This window comes from Heliangelus exortis, chromosome 4 (genome assembly GCF_036169615.1).
Source record: "Heliangelus exortis chromosome 4, bHelExo1.hap1, whole genome shotgun sequence".
Lineage (NCBI taxonomy): Eukaryota > Metazoa > Chordata > Aves > Apodiformes > Trochilidae > Heliangelus > Heliangelus exortis.
The window spans coordinates 9,297,890-9,324,209 of record NC_092425.1 but is presented as its reverse complement, the minus strand read 5'-3'; the positions used below and the strand labels follow the sequence as shown (position 1 = coordinate 9,324,209).

The window sequence follows — 26,320 nt, the reverse complement described above, 5'->3', positions numbered from 1 at the left end:
TTAAATTCCATCCCCAAGGGATGCAAACCAGAAACAGTGAAGCCACAGTAAGCTGACAAACAGCTCCACACCTCATATGTACACCAAGCACCAGCTTTGTGACAAAACCTGTGCCAGGTACCCAGCCCCTGGCAGCTGAGCATCTCTGGGGTTGCCACCAGCCAGCAAGGGCCACTGGTGGCCAACAGAGCAGCCTCAGGATGTTCCTGCTGACCCCTGTTGGGCCAGCGGCCATCAGAGCCCCAGAGACAGGGTGAGCTTCACCTCTGGGCAGCACGGGTGAGCTCCTGCCTCTGCAGTTTGTTTCAAGCACTGGTGAGTGGCCCCTTTGCAAATTATCCCCAAAGCAGCTCAGGTTGGAAGATGTCTGGCAGCACTTACCCTCTGCAACTTGCAGGTACCAGGAATAACAACTGATGCCTTAGTAGAATGATGAAAAGATACCATGCTTTAATTGCACTGCCTTTAACATAAACATCCAGTATCCCACTGTTTACCCAGGAGTAAAGAAAATAAAATCAAATGTAACTTGTAAGTTTTTCCTCTGACTCTTTCAATCTTATTTTTGTCCACAACCCATTCATCATCATGATTTAAACAAACTGCAATGATTTATTGTACCACCACGTGGTAACACACAGACACACGTGTCTGAAATGGCCCCAGTGGATGGGAAGCCCAACAGACCCTACTGCCATCCTACAGCAGACAGCTTGTTTTAGTGACATGAAAACAGGTTGTCTTATACCAATGGCTTATTTATATCACATAAAGTAGATTTTTGTACAGTACTTCACACCTTTTAAAACCACAGCCTTGTATTTAATGTTCTCCAGTCTCATTGACATTGGCATAGAGGAATCATCAAACAAAACACACAAATGTTCCTTGGATTAACTTAGGGGAGGGTGGCAGGACAAACATCATTTCTGGCTATTTGTGGTTAGTGGGAAGTCAAAGTCAAATAATCTATGGGAGACACAAAGACAACATTTTAGTGCCCAGGCCTTGGGAGACCTCCTCCTGTGCAGACTTGGGAGAGGGGAGTCACAGCATCTGCAAACCCGGGGCAGAAAGTTGAGCATTTGTACCTGCCTTTCCAGGACTGGAATTCTAAAATTCACTCCCTCTCTGTGATGGTCCTTCCCTGCAGTTCCCTTCTCAGCTAGGTAGGTTGGTTTGTTGGGTTTTTTCTTTTTTTGGCACAGGAAAAGATTTCAACAGTTTAAAAAGAGAGCTAGGCATGTTGGTTTTTTTTTCTTTTAATGTACAATCTCAGTTAACAGGTTTTGTTACTTTTAGCTTTCAAAGTTCAAAAATATAAACTCTCTAAAGTGCATAATTGTACTTACATTTCATATAAACTATCTGAAAATCTAGCAATATACCATGTAAACAGCGGTAACTAAGCATCAGAAAATGCTACAATCTCATCAGTTTAAAAATAAAATGGACTGTTCCCTACATATCATTTATGGAGATTTGTCAGGGGCAAAACCCAGCAAAACAGATAATTTATCAGAACACAGTGCAAAACAGGCTTTTAAAAATAAGCAGAGAAATCATACTCCTGGTAAGCCTTGGCCCACTGGAAAAATGTACAACTAAGAAGAAAGGGAAGAAACTGCTTCTCTTGCCCACATAAAGATGTCCAGACCCAGATTCAGCAAAGTGCCCAAGATTGAGTCCACTGTAATTCAGCAAAACTCCACAGACAGGGCAGCTTGAGGCACATGGTCACCACACTGAACTGGGCCCCATACCCCACAGAGACAGCACTATGGACTTTTTCACAACCTGACATCTTTCCTCATCCCCTCTCCTCTAGAGACACTGCAGCCAGTTTGGCTCAGACAACGTATCTAAAATAACTAAGGAGAGCTCTCAGAAGAGAGTCCGTAAGAGCAGGCAGAAGGACAAAGGCACAGCTCTGTTTTCCTTGGCTGCCCTGTGCTGTGACAGGGATTTACCCTGCTCAGGCTTCCCTTCCAGTCAAACACCTTCAAAAGCAGTTTTTGAGCCTGTCTGTCAGCTAAAAGACCAGTTTTGCAGAGGCAGAGCCCCACGTCCCTCAAGTGATGGAAACATCACTTCAGCATCTGTGAAAAGCCAAGCCTCCTGTCAGCACACAATTCCCTTGGACTCTTTGGAAATACGAAATTCAGTCTTTGCTGATTTTATACAGAAAGGGCAATTGTACTGCCAGTAAAAAAATTACAGCCTGGGAGACCCCCTCCTAAGTGCTTTCACCTTACCCATCCAGACCAGCAAACAAGCAAACCCACCAGGAGCAGGCTGCCTTTTGAAGTGTCCTGAAGAGAGCAAAACACCCTCAGCATCAGCTTTGGCATACACAGCACATACACCAAGTGGAAGGGTGAATAGCACAACCCAAATGTATCTATTTGGGAGTCCACTTGCCCCTATAAAGAAGAAAGGGGGAGAAGTTGTTCTGGGGGTCCTCTTCTTGCCTCCTCCTGAGGCCTGGCTACGATGCCTGGCACTGCATTTGATCTCAGCCATTTGGCTTCTGCACACCAGCTCCCTAAGGGACCAGTGCAAATTAAAGCATCACAGAAATGCTCTCCCTGGGACATCAGGGTTGAGCCCTTGGCTGAGGGCAAAGCAAGTTGGTGCACACAAGACCCTGCAGTGGGAGAAGGAGCCCAGGTGGCCCAGGACTGCAAAACTGAGAGGCCTCAGCTGACTGGGGTTCCTGAACTCACTGCCTTTCACTCCTGCAGGCAGCTCCTCTCTGACACAAGCAACTGAATCACAAGGACTCTTCTCTTCTGAAAGTCATAAATGAATCTGAAAATGCTGAATTGTCAAAACCTGCACCTGAGACACGGACCCTCCCCACAGGCAGAGCAGGGCTCTGGGCTTTCAGTTCCCTGGTATAACACTGACACACACCAGGAAGAGAAGACCATCCACTGTCACCACCATCACAATGGCACTGCTGCAGCCTGTGTTGTCTGTCTGATGGGCCACATGAAAGAACCAGCAAGTAGGTATGGCCCCACATGGACCCCATAGCTTAGACTCATATCCATATCAGATGATGAAGCACACACACTCATGGGGTGGGTCTCACAGCTACCTGGACACCACACATTTAAACCATCAGTTACCAATACCCCAAGGGTTTTTAAAACCTCTTTTCTTCCCAGTTGCCTAAATATGGTCATAATGCTATAGTATCACCTTCCAAGCAGAACGAGCGGGCAAGAACCCTGCTGCACAGCTCATTTTCTTTGCTGTCCCAAACAGATGCAAGTACTTTTTTTCTACTTCAGTCAAATTGGCCATTAAAAAAAGCAGGAAGAAAACCCATCTCAGGTGTTTTCTAGGCAAAACTAACTCACACCAGCTCTGGATGGTGACCAGGAGATTGTCACAACACTTATCTAGAGCAACAGAAGATGCTGGACTCCAAACAGGTCAGAAGTCTGAGTAAATCTTCACTGTAACCACAAGAGAACAGTCTTGATGCCATCTGACCTGTGCCTCCACATAAGATCAGTCAGGGCACTTGCATGTTAAACTAAAGTAGAAGCTATTTGATGATTTAATCACTATTCATCCTACTTTGCCTCTTGCTATAATATCCTGGGAAAAAAAAAATAGTGTGGCTGTCTTTGATATTCTAAACATTACAGGATCTCTAAGCAAACCAGAACAGAAGGATCCCTCTCCCACACTTGCAAACTCCATTTTTGATATCAGGCTTGGAGACAAGAGTGGGCAACAGCAAGTGCAGAGAGTGACAGAAAGCCACCTTTCCTCCCCCTCCCACTTCTGGGAATGGCTCTTCAGTTCCCAGGGAGCTCCTCAGCTCTCCCCAGCCAGGCTCCTGCTGCATCCAATTCATGCATTTGTCCATTTGGTGCTCTCTCCTCTTTGTTTATTGGCAAAACAATCTTCTTTACATGATCTTGGAGCTAATATCTCTTTTACTGATCAGGACCTCCAGCAGCCTCAGCTTGGCCTTGATCTGCTTGTACTCATTGTATTCTTCAGCCATAGGAGTGCGATCTTCTTTCTGCACATTCCTAGTGGGAGGGAAAGGAGACCATCAGGATTTCTGTAGCAGGATGGCTTCCTGCAGCAGCTTTCCTCTGTCCCCCCCAAAAACCTACAAAGCAGCTCCTCTCCTCCACTCTCCATCAGGGAATGAAATAAAAATATTTATCCTCTGAGAGGGGGAAGGATAAGGGGGGCAAACAAACTGCCTCAACAAAGAGCAGAATGTTTGCATATTGAGGCTGAACCCAGTCCCAGGGTTCCAACTCCCAAATTTTATTTGGAATGTGCCCTACTTCTCTTAAATTGCCAACCTCTGCCCAGCAGCTGAAAAACACTTCAGGAGCTATCTGAATATCAGCCTGCTAGCATGGCAAAATAAAATACAGCTTCTCCTGAGCTGGTAACACATCACTTACACGGACAGTCACGCTTGTGAAAAGGAAGATACTTGATCTGAGCTTACACAAAACTTTCAGTTATTCTACAAGAACCTCTAAGGATGGTGGCAGGAAGCTAACAAGATAATTTAAGAGTATTAATATATTAAGACATTCTACCAGCTCATTAACGAGGGACAGTTTCTGAAAATAATAAACCCAGCTACACTGAATCAGAAATACTTCTGAAACTAGTGTCTGAATACCTCACAGACAAGCTAGGATAGTACAGAAATCTAAACATACATCAGGAGCAAAATAATCAGTTATTTTATGACTGAAAACTCTTCCACTGTTTCTATCAGCAGTGCCAGAGGCAGCTGAATTTTCACAAAATGTACTTTGTCCTAAGACAAAGTTTTGAAGGATGCTGTAGCTCCTAATGTGCTTTGGGGAACAGGGTGGGGGCAGGAAAAGTAATTCATTTTAGTGGGCAACTGTAATGAATATTAAGTAAAACACCAATGATGATGATGAAGAAATATGCAACAGTGAATTAAGGCAACTTTCTATACTTGGAGGTCTTTGTAGATGCCAAACATATTTTACAAGTAGATTAAAAGTAGCTGAAGGACAGAGAGACAGCAGAGAAATTATCACCTTCCATTTTGTCGGAAAAAATTATCTTCAAAGTCTCTCAATTTTTTTCTGATTTGCTTTTTCTCTTCCCTGACTTCTTGGAGCTGCTCTAAGAGTTCAGGGCTGTTGGGTTTAAATATAAACAAGATTATACATATATACACAAGTATGACAGGAAACATACAGTAAAGCTACAAATTGATGGCTGTACGTATGCCAAGCAATGAGGCTGCTCCTGCAAGCAGCTCTGGTGAGCTGATGTTACTTGCAGCAAAAAATTCAGAAGAGAATTCAAAAAAATTCAGAAAAAGAATTCAGTTCTGCAAAACAATCATGCATTTAGACTAACGCCTCTAAGGAGGTCAAGTGTGCATTTAACAATTCACCACTAAACTCCACAAAACTTGCTTGCTGAAGATAGGTCTAGTTTTGGTGAATTTTGGTGACTTTTACAGGGTCAAGACTCAGTGGTCATGACTTAAGGCTGTGACCCACGTGTGTCTGATTAGACCTGGGTGCCTGAAACTTGCCCAGCTAGTTCAACAACTTGACCACTCCAAAACTGGAAGAATCTTGTAGACTACAGGGTTGTCTTTATGCTAAAGGATTGCCAGGAGTGAAGTGAAGCTGCTGTTTAGTACTAGAATGCAGTGATGTAGAATTTAAAGATCAGTATCAGGACAAAGTAGTTTCTTCCCAAATCCTTTCATATGAGTGTCTATTGCATTTTCAAATAAAGCACAAGAACTTCTGACTCAGATCATAAACAGGAAAAAAAAAACCAAACAACTGGATGCTTTTCTGACAAATAGATGCTATCTTAGCAAGAAGTAACATTTTGAAGTTGCTTGTGAATGCTACATACATGGATGCTTCATGGAGATTTGAAAGCCCCATATCCTGATTGCTCCTGGATGGCATCTTATCATCCACTGGGGAAACAAAACCATCAGCATCATCTTCAAGTTGATCCAAGAAGCTCCGCACACTGAAATCTGTTTTCATGGTAACTGTGAACTCTGGCTTCACGTTGCTGTCCTCCTCAGACCCCTCCTCTTCCTCCTGCAGAGAGGGACAGAGCACCCCCAGGACAGAATAGATTACTGCTTCCTTTCTCAAAAACAGGAACCTCCTTCCACCACATGCACTGGGGAACAGATATGGAAAAGTGGAGAGGCAGAGCAAGCACTTGAATTGCTAAGCAATACAGGACACCAGAAGACCAGCAGTAAGACAGCCTACACCACCAACTCAGATTAGTTAATGAGACCAAAGGCAACCAAACTGAGTGAAAAAATACCTAGCAACCCATTGCTTTGATTAATTTATGTATTCTGATGCAAATAAAACCATTTGCAGCCTCTCTGCACACGGTTTGAAGCAATGCCATCTTCTTCCCTGTTTTCTGCTAAACACACCTGGCAGCACACAGGTTGCCAGGTTAAAGTGTGAATATTTCCTCAACAGATGCAGCTCAACAGCTCTCTCTAATGGTTGAATTCAAGACCTCAAATGCTTGTACAGTGATATCAATGAGCTCTTATCAGTCTTTCCATGCCCCAGATGTGGGAGGTGACTGTAACAGGACTGCTGTTGCTAAGGTGCTTCCAACAGCCACTCTGTTCCATTGACCTGGAATTGGTATTTTTACACTAAAAATTAGAGTGGAAACAGGACTGCTGAGTGTAATTTCCCCCAGCACACACTGATGAATCAGTTGCCCCCCATTTTTTTGCAAAACCTATAGGCACAAAATTTGGAAGCCTGTGCTGCAGTAATTGCTAATTCATAGCATTCTCAAATGAAGGGCTTGTACTCCAACACCACCTAGAAATCATTTGGATTTTTAGCAAACCAGACCCAGTTTTCTCTTACAGAGACATTTCCAGAAGACACTTTTTAACCTTGATCTAGAGAATGAGGCATGAGCATTAGAGGAAGGGTAATAAATGGCAGCATGGACAGCAGTCTCTTAAATATGTATGTACATGTATACATATATATTCACTGTTTTTTTTTATAACCATGTAACTCTAGCCAGGAAGGATCTAAGCACTTGCATATCTTTAAAAGCTTTTGAGAGCTAATATCACTGAAGTCTTCAAATATATGTAAAAGTATATTGTTGCACTAGAATCAGAAGAATCTATTTTTACTTTTTTTTCCATGCAATTCCTTGGAAACAGTTCCATTATTCTTAAGAGATTGCCCCCACATTTCAAGCAAAAGGGGAGAAATTAACACTTGGATCTGGCCCAGTCCCATTAAATCCTCAGAGTCAATGATTTATAAATGCTTACATTTACATGAACTTAGAATCTGCCCAGAGTTTCCTCTTTATGCTGAAGCTCTAGGCAATGAAAATGCAATGCAAAGCCACATTACAACCAGAATGGAGGCTTAAGGATGAAAAAAAGATTAGCTGGAGAGAAGTTTTGTGTAATAATAATAAAAGGTACAGAGACATTTGAAAAAATCTCAGGAAAATCTGCTGGGAACTTGTGAAAGTTAAATCCATTGTTTAGCATATGATTAAAACCATTTCTCCAGACATAAATTATACAGCTTAAACAGAAGGCATAAACCAGCAGTCACATATTGTCCTTAAAACCTGCAAATAAGTTTAGGTTGGGCTGGGAAAGGGAGACCATTGGTCAGTGCCATTTACCAGTCCCCAGGAATTCTGTCCTGTCCTGTCAGGTCAGGGCAACCCAAACTGGAGCAGGAGAACATGGGTCCTGCTGCAGCGTGGAGGAGGATTTGCAGTAAAAATGCAAACCAAACCTAAGCAGTAAAAATGATACACTTTATTTTAGGGGAATCTCTCTGACACCAAAGGAGGAGCACCCAGGCCCTTTCCTGGGAGAGCAAGTTGCTTCTGGATTATCCTCCTGGAGAGAAAGGAAAGGGACAATTTTCATAAGCAGTGTGAAAAACTGCTCCAGAGGGCAGATGGAAGGTGTAACTTCATTCTGCAGTAAATCTGGCAGCAGTCTCTTCCCTGTAGATGTCCATGAGTCCATCTCACTCCCCTCACTCCAGGGCACCAGCAGTCCAGCAAACATTACTCTGGCCCAGAATCCAGGGGTGAGCCTCCTGCCAATGGAAGCCCATGGGAGAAAAAAAAAAAAGAGCAGCAAATTCACTTGTTGAGACCTCAGTGCCAGAACACTGCATCTGGCTGTCACAAGACCTCTGAAAGCATTTTTGCTGTTTAAAACAAAGGAGTGAATTAAAATGATTCTTAGTGAGAACCTGACTGGGAATGGCCATCTAAGGCATTTAATATTTCCAGAGCTATAAATCAAACCCCCAGAGCATCCCATCATCAACACTCCCAGCAAGCATGCTTCCCTACAATTTTTTGCAACACAGACAATATTCAAGATATGTTTGGTAAGACTTCAACATCAAATCACCTTTCAAGCTTTTATCCAACTCTCCCAAACGCTTGAAAAACCCAACAGTGTCAGGGACCTGTCAAGACAGGTAGTGTTTTGTACATAGTGGACCTATGCAGGGGGTAAATTTTGGGGCCTTTGGGCAATTTCCCCTCTTTAGTTCTCAGTGTAGATCAGTGCAAAGCTGCCACAGCAGCTTCACAGGGGCCCCAAGTGCTAATAGGCATGGAAGTGTTAATGAGCTTAAGGCTGTCACCCTGATTTCAGTCAGAAATCTCTCAAGGTTTGTATTCCCTGCATGACACTGCTGGGATGAGGTGATACTGCCCCAGCACAGCATCACTCATCAGAGAGCACTGTAACTGGGAGATGGAAGTTTTTACTCTGGGTGTAAGCATAGTGAAAAATAGAGAACACACTAAAAGAAGGAAACAGAACCAAAACCCAGCAGACCACCACTGTAGATGCAGCAGTTATCTGGCAAACCCTGAGAACTCAGGGATGACAACCAGCCCCCAACCAGCGTGCTAACATCTCCAGTCTGCCATCTGCTTTTAATAAATTCATGCCTCGAATAGCCCATTAGCATGTAATCTGCTGTAATTGCCTAATAATCAAACAGCTTTGAATGTCTAGATCTGCAGTATTTACACCATTAAAAAAACTCTAGGTGGATATCAGCTCAGTAACCCAAGTGTGAGGAAGCCCTTTGTTCCTCTGTTGCACTGCAAGGGGAATGAAAGCAAACCAGGGTCCAGCACCACGCTGTGTGTCCTGGTCTATCCTTGGACTTCCCTCCTCCAGGGAAGGAGGCCCAATATCATGGCAGTCTTCAGCACCAAGAATTGCTACACCACAGCACCACGAGAAAGCAACACAAGCTGCCTCCCAAATCTGAACAAGCATTCCCCGGCACAACTGTGTTCTTCTTACTTCCATCCTCATGTGACTTGCTCAGAAATTCCATTCGCAAGGTGGTGACAAAGAGCACTGGATAAAGGAAGCACGTGAATGGGAGTAGGTGTGGGTCCCCTTAGTGCCCCAGCTGGCTCCACATGCCAGTGTTAGTTTTGTGAGAGCTCATTCCTGCTGTGGTGCTGTGTGTAAGCCCCAGAGCTTTGGAGTGAGAGAAACTAACGCAAAACAAGTTAGTGCCATCAAAAGGAAAGGAGGAAAGCAAGAAAAAAAAGCAATGTACAAAGGTAACTGTGATTTTTTTTTTTAAAAAAAAGCAAATTAAAATACATTATGTGCAGGTGCAGGGGGAAGGAGAAGCATGGGAAAGAATGCAAAGCCAAGGAAACACTGTAGTCTTAGCTACAACAAGGGAAGAATTTGATCAGAATGGGTGAGAACGGGCTTAAAGCAGCTACTGATTTTTCAGGAGGACACTGCAAAAAAATCAACACTGATGGAAAAAAATTATCAATCAATCAATCATTCTCTTTCATTGGGATAAGGGAAAAACTGATGCAAACTGAGCAATTAGTTAGCAGCTGGAGGTCTTCACCTTTATCTCCTTGAAGAAGGAAGCTGTTTCGCCCTCGATAATTGGCTGCAGCAAAGGGCTTCTCCGCTTGCTGGAGGGGGAACCCTGTGACAGGTGTTAACAAGTATGTTACATTATGAACCCCTTTCTCCTCCACCACCTGCTCTCAGCTCATTCTCACCCACACATTCACCCTCAGCTCATCACTGGACCCTCAGGAGAAATCTATTTCTTAAAGAAGAGAATCATGCCCAGCAAACCCCCTGAACCTTGGGCTCTTTTCTCTCAGAATGTTGCTCTGCGAGGACCATCACTGACAAAAACTTTTAAGAAATAAAGCTTGGATGCTGGAATACTAGCTGGAGAGGGGCTACAAAGTAAAGGCTGCAAGAAAATAATCCCCAGCCCAAGGCCCAGACACACAGACAATATTGGGTTGGCTCTCCAGAACTACACTGTAAGCCCAGCTAGACTTGGGCCAGCCTTGCTTTCCAGGAGACTGATTTCCCTCTGGAGTGTCTAATGCTGTAGACATGGATTTTCCCATGTATTTTGCCTCTGTACAAGTCTCTTGTTGTTCTCCCTCAAGGGCCTGGGGAAAGCCAGTCTTGTCTCTCCTCTGCTAACCACTGTGCAATTTCAGTTTTGTGTCTATGCATGATCTGGGCTCTCTTAAATTTTGAGAAATTTGTGTTAAACTGCCCATGTGCAGTTACACTGTTCCTTCCTTCACCCTCTTCACATTTTGGGGAGTACTTTGCATTTTCAAGAAGGAACAGATTTTTGTTTTGTCTTAAATGCAGGACCACCTCCCACTATTTGCAGAAAAAAAACCCCACTTCTCAGTGTGACTGAGCTGAATGATGCTGTACCAGTCCATTCACTTCACTGCCAGTCTAGAAAAAGTGGCCAGGAAATGAGCCCTGCTTGCAAACAGCAAACAAAAAGAAAGGATGATATGTTAACTATATGATTTATAGTTAACAGGAGCAATGATAAAACAATTTTCTTTCCATACATAGGCTAAAATTATTCTGTGTGGCTTTTAGATCAAATAATTTTTAAGCAGTAACCTACTCGAGTTGTCTAAGATTGGAGATGGTGCATCTGCTCCCTCCAGGGGTGCACAGGATTCCTTGCTGGTGGCAGTGGCTCCTTGCCAATGCACCACCTAAAACGAAGGAATATCCAACCCTTGCAGGATCTCTTCAACACAAATGAAGTGTTGGGAGACTGTTGAACCTTTTTCTTAGCCAAGGAGAGTGGTATCTCCTGTGGGAGCCACACCAGTGTGTGTTCCTGACACAATCCTGCATAACCATGTAGCATAGAAGACCTACAGCTCAGAATGGATTGGTAAGGAAAGGGAAGTGCGGCTGTAGCCAAACACAAGATGATGAAATAACAGCAGCAGCCCAATGGAAAGAAGAGAAAAAACACAAAGTGAGATGTGCCCCAAGGCTCATGGGTAGGCACTAAATTTCCTTGACACGCTTTGCCCCGTTTCAGTGTAAGAAATGTCATTGATTCACTCACATTTGCCTGGTCATTGCGTGACAAGGGAGGTTGAGACTTGGCCTTAGGAACAGGGTTGTTTGCAAAAATGTGGTGCTTGCTGTTTCCTACCAAACAGCTACCAACAGAATGCTCTACTCACAATGATAGGGATGGTGTTGGCTCTGGAGAGGATCTGCTTGACCAAGCGATACCTGTCATACAAGGGCTTCATCACCTGTCGTTCATTTTTCGTAACCTGAAAAAGAAGTGATATCCATGAAGCCTGCAGCAGATAAGCCTCTCCATAATGCACGTGCCTTTAATTGCTATTAGTCAGAGGGGGCTTGAAGGGAATTTCATGAGGATGATGGGTGAGCAGCAGCCCTGAAACCAGTAATACAAGTGTTTGTGTTTGCATTGCACCCCGTGTCCCACCTGCCACATGAAGCAGCAACTGAGCTGTGGGGTGTCTTGTAATGTGGCTATGAGACAAGTAGTTTAAATGACCAGATTAGGTATATGTCCACAGCACAAAATGACCTACAGAGGCAGCAGTCTGTGCTTCTAATCACACCTAGCATCACATGGTGATGAGGCTTCCCACAAGAGGCTTCCCACTCTTATTCTTGTCACTGGAACCTCAGCGGCAGTGTTGGGCTTTATTTTATCCATGTTTTGTTACAGCAGGTTTAGGAAACAAGCAAACAAAATAAAAAAATCCTGGTCATCACTTTTCTTTGTACTCGGCACTGCCTGATCCACATCCTATGACTGTCCTTCCATAAGATCTTTTGTCTAACTTTAGAGTATAAAGCTCTTATTTGGGGAAGCTTTAACTGATTCTGATGGCATGCCTGTCTTCCTCGAGGATTTTTACTGCTGCTGATCACCAGAGCTGCTGATATATAAAAATCAACACCAACAGTGTAACCCCTAGGGAGCTTAGCAGAATCTCCCTTCCTACAACAGAAAAAGGAGCTTGACACTTGTCATAAAGCTTGAGACAGTGAGGAAATTTTAAAGTGAGCTGTCTTTCATTTGGTTTACTTTGGTTCACTTTCACTGGACCAAACTTTCTGAAGTTTCACATCCTCCCTCCAGAGTAGGTGAGGGTATGGGTTTGCAAGGATAGAAGAGCTGCAAGTATTGCCAGAAGGTGGGACCAACCTGGAGGTGGCATCCTCCTCCAGATAACCCAACCTGTTTTCTGTGCTGGAGACAGATGAATAGAGAGGAAGAAGAAGGAAGACTTTTAAAGTCCTTTCTGGGTTCAGTGCAAACATACCCAAGCCTGATAAGGGGCACACAGATGGGCAGGCTGAGCTCTAGGACCTGCATGTCCCCACACATCTGAAGCTAAGTCAGGTTCCAATACCCAACAGCCTCAAACTGGCTCTTCTTGAGTAAGCAGATCACATGGACTAGGAGGATGTGAGCAGCATCAAAGAATAAACTCAGCCCTCCCTGAACCAAGTTTCGTATTCATGTGTCTGCATTCAATTGCTCTGGCTAGCAACTTGCCTCCAAATTTGGATGTTTCTCTGTAACCAGTCAAGAACACAACTGGAGAAATTGGGTAGGCTATAAATACATGTATTATTCTCAGTTTTACTAGGTTAGCAGCTAGTAGAACAGAAGGCACTGTTGGCACTACTGGTGGCTCAGACAGTCTTTGATACTTCAGTTTTTTTTAAAAAAGACTATACTGAGGCTGAGAACCAAACCTTCAATTAACAACATTTCAAAGTTGATAAATAGCAATGTTCTGTACAGAAAAGTAAAAAAAAAAAAAAAAAAAAAAAAGCCTTGGAAAGAGCAAAAAATCCTTAGTTATGTTGAAGAATGGAAAAAATAAACAACATACTGTGGTGTCTGACTACCAGTATTGAGGAAGGACACAGAGAATTAATTTAGGAATTGGAAGTTAAGTGTAGGGGCTTGAGTCAGCCCTGCAGACTTACACCAGCACACTTAACAGAAACCAGACTCTGAAAGAAAATGTTCAACACATGGGCAAACTGTCTCATAGGTAAACATAAGTAATACCAGCAAAGCCTGAGTATATTTTGGGAGCACATCAAAATGAAAAAAGACTGCGGGAATAATGGAGCCTTTGACACAACTCTGGGGCAAACTCCACATGGCAAAAGAGGAGCAGCCAGAGAACAGACCATTGCTTGCATTGTTAGAGCAGCTCAAGAAGTTCTGCAGAGATGGCTTTTCTGGCTTCACTAAAACAGTTCAGTTCTCCCTTTGCAGGTTCATCTATCACCAGTGCAGAAAGACCCAGTTGCACAATAAATCTCAGCTTCATTGTTTTCCTTGTTTAGATAAATATGTTTAAGAAAACAACAACAACAAAAACCTCAACCAACTTGGCTAAACTATCCCTATTCTCCTCAAGCTCTCAGTACTTTTCCACTGCTGCAGTGCCAAGAGCTGGAAACAGCAAAAGCTGCTCAGCTGCAGTTATCCATGCCATGCAGTCAGTGTTGCTGGGTATAGACTGCTTGCTTAAAATGAAACAAATTAAGAAGCAGCTTTATAAATAAACCATCAGAAAGGGGAGGGGTGGGAGGGAAAGGGTATGCTGACAAGCTAGGGTGTGGGCTTGGTTTCTTTTAAAAAAATATTTGAGTTCACCTCAACAGGCTCCCACCTGTTGATTGTAAAAGCACTGCAAAAGCACCCAAAGCAGACTTGGTCCCCTGGAGAAGACAGGGAAAGTTAAGTGGATTCCCTTGTGGTGGCCTTTAGCTATTTTACACAAGAATAAGACTGCATGTCCTCTCATAGAACTATGGTGTTTTCTGACTGCCCAACATTAGCACTTCTGGAAGGCATTTAGATAAATCAGTGAAACTTTTTAAAAAACACTGATAAAGGAGGAAATAATTCAGGAGCAAAAGGAAAGAAGAGATTAGGAATCCCCTGCAGCAGCAGAATGACAGATTTGTCAGCTGCAATAATCAAGTACTCCTTCTAAGCAGTAATTTGCTGCTCCCAAGCCACTGCTCAAGGGATTATCATCACTCTGAAATTAAGTTACTTCACCTATACAGCTGGTAGCAAAGATCATTATGTCATCAGTGAAAGATGAGAGATTTGCACAAATCCAAGTTGGTGGCCTGGAAGCCATGGTGCTTCTGCCACAGCAGGGATCAAGAGGACACAATACTTAATTCTCTGTTTCTGTAATTAATTTTCCTTTGTTAAGATCAAATGTGCAGGAAACGTCATGCCTGCCACATGGAGAAAAAAAACCAGAACATCCACTTCTCAGGGGAAGAATGAAATCTCCTCCCAGCTTATGCTGTAATGCTCAGGAGACAAACTGCTTCATGAATTCTTTGGCACAAGAGGATTCTGCAAACAGCAAGGTGCCAGAAAAAAGGCTATAGCTCCTCTAAGAAGGAGCAGTGTATGCACAGCTATCTTCCCAGTCATCCAATTAATACAAACAAATAGTAAATTTCCTGGTTGGATGTGGCACTACACACAACTCTCCCTGTGCAGTTCCCAGCAAAGCTGCTGAGTCAGCTGGGCCACAAACTGGGTGACCATGGATCCTGGTGAGTGTGATGCCAAAATAATGCAGACTCAGCTCCATTCAGCCTGTAGGCTCAGTCCCACAGGTATGTGCCCAGCCTAGCACTCTGTGCAGCTCTCACCTTCCTGAGAACAGGCTCCTCAGTAGCAGTGAAAGACTGGATAAGAGGATGCTCGTGGAGTTGAAACATGAAGTAAGAAATTTTAGTGACTGTGACACCAGAGGAGCATTAGGAGGACTGTTTACCACAGAGATACATGAAGCTGTACTTTGAAAAAAATAAAAGAATGCTGCTGTACCTACCGGTCTGCCATGAATGCTTTCATAATACAGCAAAGCTTTCTGAAGAGACACTTTTTCAGCTGCTATCTGATCTCTTGTCATGTCCTATGAATAGTGGCACAGAGAGAAGAGGAAAGAAAAAAAAGTCAGATTCCTGGACACAAACAATACTGATTTGTAGCCTAATGAATGACTTTCGTTAGGCCACATTTGTCATTAGTGTTTTGAAGATTCATCTCTGCCTTCCAGTCCTCTTTTCCCAGCCCTATGCACAATGCATGGAGATTAAAATGATATACCTTTTGCATAAGAAGGTATTTTACAGACATAAGGAGGATGTATGGATTACCACTGTGCTTTGAAAAAACAATGGTATGAAGCTTTTAATGATGGTGGCTCTTTTTCAGTTAAGATCCACAGTGTAAATTCTACAATAAAACACATGTTCTTTCTTATTCTCCAAATACAAAAAAAGCTCCAGTACCTCTTGCAAAATGTGCCATCTTTGCTTTGACTGACAAAAAAGCATTTTACAAGAACTAAAATGCAGTCAGACCCCCTTCTTCTGTCAATTCTCCTGTGGAGTGAAAAGCTCTGGCAGACAGGCTGGGGAAACCAAGCTTCCCTATCCTCCCAAAAAAAGAAAAAAGGAATAAAAAAAAGAAGAAAAGAAAGAGAAAAAAAAAAAAGAAAAAAGAAATTAAAAGGGCATACAGTTGGAGAAGACTTCCCTATTTAAATCTGCCAGAGGTCCCCCACTGAAACTGTCTGACACTTGGCCTTCCCTCCCTCTCACAGCATCAAATACTATCACAGGCCCTCTTTAAATGGCCAGGCTGTGAATTCTTGCTACCCTCAGAAAACAGGAGAAACACACACTGTGTGTATCATCATCTTCTGCAGATCTAGTAAACAAAGATAATGCTGTCTGCCCCTCTCTCCTACAAAGCACTGCAAAATTTACATGTCAGCAGACTCAAGGACTTCCCTTACAAGGCTGACCAAACTGCAGGAATTAGCAACATTAGACACAAGGCCTCCCTGCTGATAACCCTCAGAGATTAGAGCAGCTAACAGAGCTCAATGTGAAACTCAAAAAGCACCTATAAAATGCCCTGGGAGAAAAGCATTCAGCTTTGGAGTGAACTAGAAGAAAAAGGGTGACCCAGTCTCCAGAATTACTGGAAGACTCAGAATTCAACAAAAGGCTTTGGACATAACAGGTGAAAGAGCCAAATACAGGGCAGGAAATAAGGAAATACTGCAATAATTCAGAAATATTACTTGGATTATATAGGGATCAAAGAGCACACAATGATGTTCAATAAAAACCAAGATCTGGAAAAATAAATCAGATACTAAAGACAGAGAAAAAGAAACTTAAGGAAGTGATCTAGGAGTAAAGGTTGTAGAGTTTGTGACAAAACATAGACCACAAGGCTTTCACAAGTGACTGTGCAGCCCTAATTTACCTACTTGTGCTTAAAGGCCTAAAGCTCATCTGTCTACATTGTACCTTAATATCTTCAGGTCGGTTCGACTCTGTTCGTTTTTCTTGAAGCTTCTTCTGGATGGAATCAAGGGTTGCTTCCACAGGAGGCTTGGCAGATTTATCTGACAGGTCTTGCTTCTTGTCATCATCCTTTTCAAGTTGAGAGCCAAAGCTCTTGGGGAGCGTGTTGCTCCTCTGACGCACAACAGGGCCAAGGTCTTCCTCTGATATCTTCAGTTTTGACTCTAAACAGGGACATTTGGGTGAAGATGAATAATTTTTCTTTTTTTAAATGTGCCAGTGACAGGACTGCTGCCTAACATCAAATTTAAATGAGGAAGAGTCCCCCACCCCAAAGGTGCACCAGTGGTGGCTGCTCACCTTTAAGTTGCTTTCGGAATTTGGCCAAATCATTTGTCCATTTAAGCACTTCTGGGTTGGCTGCTTTGTCACTGTGGGAAGGCTGGGAGGAAAGAACAGTACTGCTGAATCTGTATTAAACCAACAGGAGAGACCCACTGAAACAAGAGCATGTCACAAAAAGAGCTGCAACAGAATTTGGACCCTCGATACACCACAAGCAGTACCTTCTGACTGCCACCTCTGTATCTCTCACCAGCTCATTTCACAGACCTTGTTTTAATTGCTGCTGCCTGTAACAACACTGTCTCTTAGAGGCATAATGAGATTGATTTTTTTTTTTTTCTTTAAAACACAAAGCTTTTCATGGCAAACATTAAGTTGCAGGGGCAAGGTGAACACTGGAATCCTTGTTCCCATTGTTTCCTAACAGGAGGGTAGTTTCAAAGCTGAGGAAGCCCATCATGAACAGTTTGAGCAGTGTTAGGATGCACACAACCACACCAAGGCTGCTGTTCACCCAAAGACACAGAAATAACCCAAATTCTAGGCTACAACAAGCTCTGAGCATTTCTTCCAGCCTCTTCTACTGCAGGCAAGATCCTTTCCATACAATCCTGACTGGTATAGTTTTAGTTCCTTAAAAAGCTTCCTGAGCACTGGAAGGACGTGTCAGCAGTAATTAGAGCACAGTACATTGCTACTGCTCAGCAGTGCTTGACTGTGGTTCCTTGCTCAGGAGTAAAGGCAGCTACTGTCTCTCTCTAATGTGCTCATGTCCCGGGATTACCATCATGCAAACAAGATGTGGAATTGTGCTTTCCATAAGCTGAACTCGAATAAAGAAATGAAAAGAAGTTTAACATAGATATTCCTACACACTGAGTGTGTGTTTTTGGCACACTGTCTTAAGTAGTAATCAATCCTTAAGTAAATCAACCTAAGTTTATTGGACCCTCCCTTGTGCTTCAATGATGGCACCATAATGCCTGGAAAGGTGATTTGCTTGGTTTGGATGCACATTTTTTTTTTTCCCCCCTTATGCAAGCTTTCAAGCACTCTGAATGTTTGACAGACTTCCCTGATGTCCCTTCACTTTGTTTCTAATGCATACCTCTCCATACAAATGCTTAACACCCAGACTCACTCTGTATTTCCTCTCCTCTTCGAATTTGTCCTCAAATCTCCTGATCTTTTTCTTCAGTCCCTGAATCCTCCGTGTGAGCTGTGCAGGGGTAAGGTCCTCTCGGTCATCTTCATAGGACCCCAAAGATGAACTTCGCCTCCTACCAAGAGTAGAAATAGCACTAAGAGCTTATGCAAATAGCCACAGCACATTGTAACACACAAAAAGGCCACTTTAACTTTGTGTAAAGGCGAATCCCACAGATGTGAGAAAACTATGTTGCTACTCTGTAATAACAGACAGAAAAAGATGCTGTAACAGCCTCTTTCAGCAACAGCAACGTTATAAATATTAATTAAAAACCCCAGAAATTAATAGCTGCCAAGAATTCTTCTAGAAGTATCAGTATCCCATCAGTAGAAACAGCAACTCAAGACACTATAGCTATCCAGCACACACGATCCAAAGAGATCTTGCTTTATGCAACTGTGCAAAAACCCTTCACAGCTGGGTGCGAGGGTCAGCACAGGCGACCCACCTCATGAAGGAATGAGAATTGGGAGGGGAAGGAGGCACTTCTGTGTCATCCAGGTACTGCTGGCTCTGTCCATAGGCATAGAAACGAGGGGACAGCATAGGGTCACTGTCCTCATCCAGAAGCTGTCGAATTAAGCGTCCGGCCTGCGGGGAGAGGCGAGCCTCGTCTGAGCCTAAGCCGTCTCGCTGCCATGAGGAAAGAGCAGGGATGGGCTCTGGGAACAGCAAAACAAAGGCTGGTTTTATCGGGGTTGTTTTACGGGTACAACAGACTCCAGGCAACTTTTCTGATGAACCCTGACCCTGTCCTGAAGAGTGATGCCTTGTCATCAGGCATTCTCTGGGCCATTGCTTGCATCCGCCCAGTGTGCAAAGCACTGCAGAGCACTGCAAAGCCCTGCAAGGCCCTGCAAGGCACTGCAAGGCCCTGCAAGGCACTGCAAGGCATTGCAAAGCCCTGCAAAGCCCTGCAAGGCACTGCAAGGCACTGCAAGGCCCTGCAAAGCACTGCAAGGCACTGCAAAGCCCTGCAAAGCCCTGCAAGGCACTGCAAGGCACTGCAAGGCACTGCAAGGCACTGCAAAGCCCTGCAAAGCCCTGCAAGGCACTGCAAGGCACTGCAAGGCACTGCAAGGCACTGCAAGGCCCTGCAAGGCACTGCAAGGCACTGCAAGGCACTGCAAAGCCCTGCCTGGCTGCAGTGAGCACTCTGCACAAACGTAAATCATCTCCCACAGAAAGCTGTTCCCTAAATACAGGGGTGCCACCAGTACCTTTGAGGAAAAAGTTATGCTGGACAAAAGAGGATTATTGGCACATGGCAGTGTAAAGGAGGCAACTGGATTTTTTTCAAGTTTCAAGATATACAAATGCTGTAATTGTCCTCTCATAACCTGCAGCACTCCAGGATGACCCTGCCACACCTAACAGAAATTCACATGCAGTCCTGGAGTTTAACAGCACAGTAGAAAAGTGAGGAAATTTTCAATTCCCTGGATGATTTAACCAACTGGAAGTAAAAGCAATAATCTACAGGGAGATGGTGAAGTAGGAGAGAAAGGGAAACACAACTTCGCGTTGCTGATTAGCACTGTGGAGCCCACATAAAGCAATTGCCTCAATCTTGTGATCACTCCTACCAGATGCCAAAGAGAGTCTAAGGTTTTGTGTTCATATAGTTTACTAAGCTGATTTGCATGCTCCTACTTAGCACCACAGGATTAGACAGTTTAAGAGCCAGGACTTGAATTCATAAATCTAACAAATAGTTCTAGAGTCAAGTAACAAAACAAAGAAGTTATAGAAAGCTCCCAGACCAGTTGCAGAGCTATGAACTCATTACTTCCTGTGTCTACTTTGCCTGCTCTTTTTCCATGAAGAGAAGGCACTTTTGACCTTACAAATTTTGTAATAAAAAGCAGTATTTCCTTTGGCTGAATAAGGCTACTGCTTGCACAGCCCATAACAGATTGCATGAGGATTCCCTTACAGAACATCAGTGCTGTTTAATATTCCCTCCCATGGTCAATTCAGACAGCCCAAGATCACCCATAGTTCAGTACTGACAGACTCAGTGGTATTTTCCCTGTACACAGCATCAAACAAATGCTCTCCTCCTCTTCTTCCTTAGCACATGAACATGGATGCCATGCCTCTGCTCAGAGGGTGGTGCAAACTGATGTGCTGTTCTGAAAGGGATGGCTGGAGGTTTTTGCCTATGAGCTTCTTGCTGGCATTATAAGTGAAGCACTGACGAGCCTGGCCTGCAGAAGCTACTTCAATGAGGTGTGCAAGTCCCAGGTCTATGTAGGCTGCTTTGTCATGGATTGGAAAGCTCAGGCAGCCCGCACTTCTTTCAGAAATTATCTGGAACAAGAGTTTTTTCTAGTTTGTGTTCAGCCTTGGCAGTTCCTAACACCCGAAATCTTTCCCTCAAGGAATCTGATAAGAAGGAAGGTGAAACGAAGGGCGAACTCTTTAGTCAAGCTGTTTTTGGTGCTGCACACTTCCATGTATCTCATGATTTCATGAAGGTCCTCACAAAACCTCTTGTAGCAAAATAAAGGGTAATAACACGAAAAGCACACATTTGCCTAGCAGGAATGAGCTGAGGTTTAGGATTTTTAAGGACGTGTCGCACTTCCGTAATACACTCCCACTCCCAAACCAGAATTTGCTCTTGGAAATTGTTAAACCACACTCCCAAGGGACTGGCATAGATGGAGTAAATGTAGCAGAAATCAGCAGGGTATTTAGCAGTAACCAAATTAGGCTTCTACCACATCAGCTAACAAAGCCATTATTAATCATGCATGATGCATGTGACTTTGTCCCAAGGTAGATTTATACCCCAGATAGCACAAAACATTCGGGGAGGTGCAATGGCTCAATGAGCCTCTGATCAGACCCCAGAGGACAGCAAACCACTTGAAGGAAGCTAGCAGAGACTGAGGTATGTGTACTTTCTCTTTTGTGGATTTCAAAATACAGCCCAAAAATAGAAATTCAAATTCCAAAGGAGAAAGTGTTAAAAAGAAGGAAGAGAGTCCTAAAAGGAAAAATAAAATTTGAGATTTGACAGAAGAAATGGTGCTACAGAAAATCAGCTGGATTTAGCCCTCACTTCTGGATGGCCTGACTTTATGGGATAACTTGTTTCCCTTGGAAATAGTAAGTATTTAGAAGAAAATCAATCTAATCTGGACACAAAACGGCTAACCCTCCCCCTCCAAAATAACATGGCAATTAATTAGGAACATATTTAGGTATGCAGAATTATGGATTTTATCTGCATCAGATTGCAAAGTGGACCAAGGCTGTAGTCCAACTGTCTTCTCTCTTGTGCTGGCAAGGTACTAGGCACCTCACCTGGGAGCACTGGAATTGCTGGATTGCACAAATATACAGGAACCCACTAAGGGTAAGATGCTGCTTTTCCTGACAGTGCACAATCATTCAATTCCTGTTTAACAGAATACATAATATCTTTTGTTATTCATCTGTCCAAGATAGCTAACGAAGTGTTGAGCCTTTTCTGAAGACTGCTAAATTCCTGGACTTAATGTAATGGTTCAGGTTTGAATTAGTTACTCTCAGGATTAAAGTTGTCACCCTTTCCCCTTTGTGCTAATTGCAAAATACAATCTCAGTTAAGAATGAAAATGTTTCACCTTTGCTTTGGCACTGAGTTTGCAGACCAGTTATCCTTATTCACCTTCTTTCTTGAACAGATCTCTCTTACTCAGAGAAAACTCTAACAAACTCAGCTTTCTAATTCATCTCCCCATTTTTCCCATGTTCTATTTTTTCCCCATTTTCAACTATGAAAATCTTTCAATAATAAAAAAAATAAAAAGTAAAAAGGAATATTTAACCACCTTGCCTGAATCAGTGCAGAGGAAGGGTGAAAAGAATTTTATACTTCTTGGTCAGCCTCAACACATTTCTTTTAGGCACACCTCTTCTAAGCTGGAGCAGAAGTGAAATTAGTACTGAGTCTGAAGTCCTTCAGAAACCCTGCACTCAAAATCCCAAATCCCACAACCAGCTAATCTGTCAACACAGCTTTTAGCCATCTGCCAGGTGATGCTCTGCAGAACTCTGTAGGCACAGATACCCCTATGGCAATATAACCTCTCTGCCCCTCTGCTGCAGAGAGGGCTGGAGATCACATGAGAAGGAAGAAACATTAATTGCATCAAAATGGTATATTATTAGAATCATGAATCAGTTTGGTTGGAAAAGACCTTCAAGATCATCAAGTCTAACCATTCACCTAACACTGCCCAGTCCTCATGTTCCTAAGCACCACATCCACATGGCTTTTAAATACCTCCAGGGACAGTGACTCAAACACTCCCCTGGGCAGCCTGTTCCAGGGCCTGACAAACCTTTTGCTAAAGACATTTTTCCTAATACCTAATCAAAACCTCCCCTGGCACGTTTCCAGGGGCCATTCCCTTTTCTTCTACCATCACAGGTGAGCTGCAAGCCAACTTGTTGACAAAAAAGACTTTTATTATCATCACACTGTATATTTGCTGCAGAGCCCACATACACATCCCACATGAGATGCAGCTGGAAAAATGCCACCAGCATCTCCTCTTCCCCTCTCTGAAGGCACAGAGGTGTTACATGCTGCTGGCATTGCTTTTACACCCACCCACCTGACAAACAAAGGAGGCCAAATCATCGCCACTGAAAACTGAAATAGTTCTGGAGGGATTAAAAAGCCTGAAATAATTACAGCACCTGAGGTCCTAGTATTAAATCCCACTTGAAAGCCCTCCTGTAACGAAGTGAATAATGCAGTTTAAAGCCCCAAAACATTCACTAGCTCAGTAACAAACTATTTTACTCATCTTATAAATAACTGTTTGAAAACAACCTTGCCTGAATATACCAGGAGGTATTCTTTCTATGTAGGTCAAAAAGAATGGTCCAAATGAAGTATTACCATGCCTTTTCAGTCAGTGAGATGACATATCTATCAGCTAGCAAGCCAACTTTGTGTTGTTTATAATATAAAATCATAATTAAAAATGAAATATTTTTAAAAATACTGGTGCTATAAAATAAAATTGGTAAAGAATGCAAGTAGTCTTTTCTACGCACAGCAATAAAAAATACAGTGTGTGTCATCAGCTTCTGATTTCTTATGCTAAAGAGTGTTACACACACAGTGCCCACTAAGTCCACTGTGATGAAAAAAAAGAAATACAAATCTAGTTTCCCTGTTGCTATACTACTTAGATTTTTTTTTTGTACTACTCATTTTTTTTAAAAAGGGGAAAGTATAAATTAAATTAGTATCAAAACTACTCAGAGATCAGCTTCACCCTCAGGGTCTCTGTGCTGCCAAATTTCGAATCCTCAACACTGAGAACCCAAATTTTGTTTTAAACTTCTGCTTTTTTTTTTTTTTTTTTTTTTAAAGCTTGAAAGCCTGCAGAAAAATGTCTGCTGATTGTCTTGTAAGTGCTTGTTACTGCAAACTCTGCTTGAAATCTCATCTGCAGAACTTTTTTTTTTTTCAAATGTCAGTAATTCAGGGGATGTAGGCAGCACTCACACTCATCCTATCGCTTGGCTGAGCTGCTTGTTCAGCTCCAAGCTGCTGACAGGGCCACCCGGTGCTGTGGAGAGCAACAACACACTTCCAGATTTTCCTTGAGGTCAGGATAGCAAGTTCTGGGCTTGAATTAGAAACATTTCGTAAGACACCTGCACAATAGTGTTGAACTGTGAGAGAACACCGTCCTCCTCACTCATGGCACTCAGTTCCTACTTAATCCACAGCAATTAAAAATCTTTGCTGTAGAAATAGCTCTTAAAACACTTGCTTGCAACTTCTCTTAGCTGGCACTGACTGACAGGCTTAGCAGGCAAGTGTAGCAGCCAAGCATCCCAGTTGAGAGAGACAGCTCGGTTCACACAGAGCCTGAAAAGAGAATTACTGGATTTTCAGCTGCCAAATGCACTCTAGTAAAGGACTTCTCTTGGACAACGGGAAATGCACCTAGGCTGTGTTCAGCTCTGAATTTGGCTGGGGCACTGCTCACACCCTGAGTACTACATCAATAGCCTGAGGGTGACTGCACATCCACCCCTGTGCCCTGAGGGCAAGGAGGATGCAGAAAGCCTGCACATGGCAGGGTCTGTGCACTGCAGGAAGAGGGAAGTAAATTTCTCTGTCCTCCCTTCTTCCAGCATCAGGTGAAATGAACATAGCCTGGAGAAGTACACCAAATCTCTCCTCTTGTTTATAAGTTTGATCATGCAGCAAACCTTAAAAAAAAATCTGGTAAAAATTAATTCTAGCATAGCATAAAACACAGGGGACCCTATTGGCTGTTATGACAGTGCCCCTGAGAGAGGGTTTTTAAGGCAGGTCTGGTCTTAACATCATGGAGAGTCTGTCTCAGCAACAAATAAAAGCTAGCCAATGAACAAGGTTGTCTGGTGTAATTTTGTGCCCATTCTTCAAGGCCTTTTGCTAACATTTGTCTGAAGGCAGTGACAGCTACAGCTGAAGGCAACCTCTCAACCTGTAGTTTTCCTCACAAGCCATTTGTGAAAGGCTGGGCAGTTGTCCTGTATGCTCTGTATACAGGACACTGTCACTGTATGCTCTGTATTTCCTGCAGTATGATGCAGACAACCGTGCCCCCATCTCAACTATGTCCTGGAGGAAGGAGTAATTTTCTGAGAGATGGACGTACCAAATTTGCTAGAGCAGAGCAATAAATAACTCGGTGTTACTGCATTTTGAGGCACAGTCCTTTCCTCTTTTACTGGGGACCCAACCAGAGCTGCGGCACAGATCCTGAAGAGATGTGGGAAGGTCTGAGTGACACATGGGAAGGGAGGATGCCCTGGCTGCTAGAGCCATGAATGAGTGGTACAACCCCACCTTGCAAAGCCACTCTCCATGACAGACCCTGCCACCAGCTGCAGAAGCAGAGTTCACATGAACATTTTTCCCTTCCTGGCTGCTGCGAGCCTGATTTCACATTCAGAGATAGGAAAAACTCAGTTGTTTTTGTTTTTGTTTTGTTTTTTGGAAACTCAGCTTTTCCTTGCTTAGACACAGAAGACACCATTTTGCTGCTTGTTGGTCTGCACCAACAAAATGGTGATTCTGGAAAGCAAGTGTTTTAGATGACACCTCTGTCATCCCAGACAGCTGATTCTTTTGCAACTGCACACCTCCCTCCCATCTTGTGAAAGAGATGTGGACAGATCAGAGGAAAAATCAGAGAGAAACACTCTTCACTCACAGTCACAACATGCTCATAATCCTGTTTGCAGGGCAAGAAAGCTAAAATCTAAACACTACAGCAAGCCTGTGAAGAGAGACTTGTACCAAAGGTGCAACTTTTTCATAGGATGGGAAAGCTGCCAGCAGACAGAAAAGAGCTGTGTTCTCCCCTATATGCATTCATATGATTTCCAGGAATAAAAGAAAGAGACACTATTTCCAAAGATCCATGTGAAGGCTAAAGCCACACATCACCTCTGAGAACACAGACATGCTCACCCTGACTTGATACCCTGGGGGGCAGTGCTAATCAGCATCTCAGCAAATTGATACAGGGGCCAAGGCCTTCTGGGTTCCCTTCCATGGTGCTTTGATCAGGCACAATGCACGTGTGGTGATACCACCCAAGGAATCCACACCTAACAAGCAAGTGGAAAAATTCTCTCCCATTCTTAGTCACTATTTGCCTGGCTGACTCAAAGGCAGCCACAGCTATGGGTTTTCTTCACTCATGCCTGAGGTGTAATAACTACTTCCTTCCTAGAGGGAAAGGCAAAATATACCTGGTCATGTATGCTGTGGAGGCAGAAGTAGAGAACTTAACATCTCAGTGTTCCTCAGAGATTGTTTTTTGGTTTTTTTTTAGTGCAACAAATTAGTTGCGTATTTTCCCATTTTTTCATTATTAAAATACCACACTTGCATTTTCCTGTTTCTTCACTGTCAAGTCCCTCTTTCACTCCTAAAGCACAAAGTAACAGGAATTTGTGCTTGTACACAG

The 26,320-nt window shown here is 43.3% G+C and overlaps 1 protein-coding gene across 29 annotated transcripts in view; it reads right to left on the bottom strand.

Moving 5' to 3' along the window:
* Positions 1–430: 430 nt before the first annotated feature.
* The window catches only part of FAM13A (family with sequence similarity 13 member A), a 129,587-nt gene continuing 103,697 nt past the window's right edge, over positions 431–26,320 (bottom strand). For 24 of the 29 annotated variants that reach the window (XM_071742869.1, XM_071742854.1, XM_071742858.1 and 21 more), the window contains 10 exons: positions 18,781–18,994; positions 18,264–18,402; positions 17,138–17,219; positions 16,781–17,001; positions 15,286–15,369; positions 11,593–11,688; positions 9,957–10,040; positions 5,911–6,107; positions 5,067–5,168; positions 431–4,055 (listed from right to left, as the gene is read on the bottom strand). In XM_071742869.1, coding sequence (XP_071598970.1) covers positions 3,929–4,055; positions 5,067–5,168; positions 5,911–6,107; positions 9,957–10,040; positions 11,593–11,688; positions 15,286–15,369; positions 16,781–17,001; positions 17,138–17,219; positions 18,264–18,402; positions 18,781–18,994 — 1,346 coding nt within the window. In that variant the 3' untranslated portion in view covers positions 431–3,928. The remainder of the gene's footprint in view (positions 4,056–5,066; positions 5,169–5,910; positions 6,108–9,956; positions 10,041–11,592; positions 11,689–15,285; positions 15,370–16,780; positions 17,002–17,137; positions 17,220–18,263; positions 18,403–18,780; positions 18,995–26,320) is intronic. The other 5 variants (XM_071742856.1, XM_071742863.1, XM_071742867.1 and 2 more) reach the window with 2 other exon arrangements.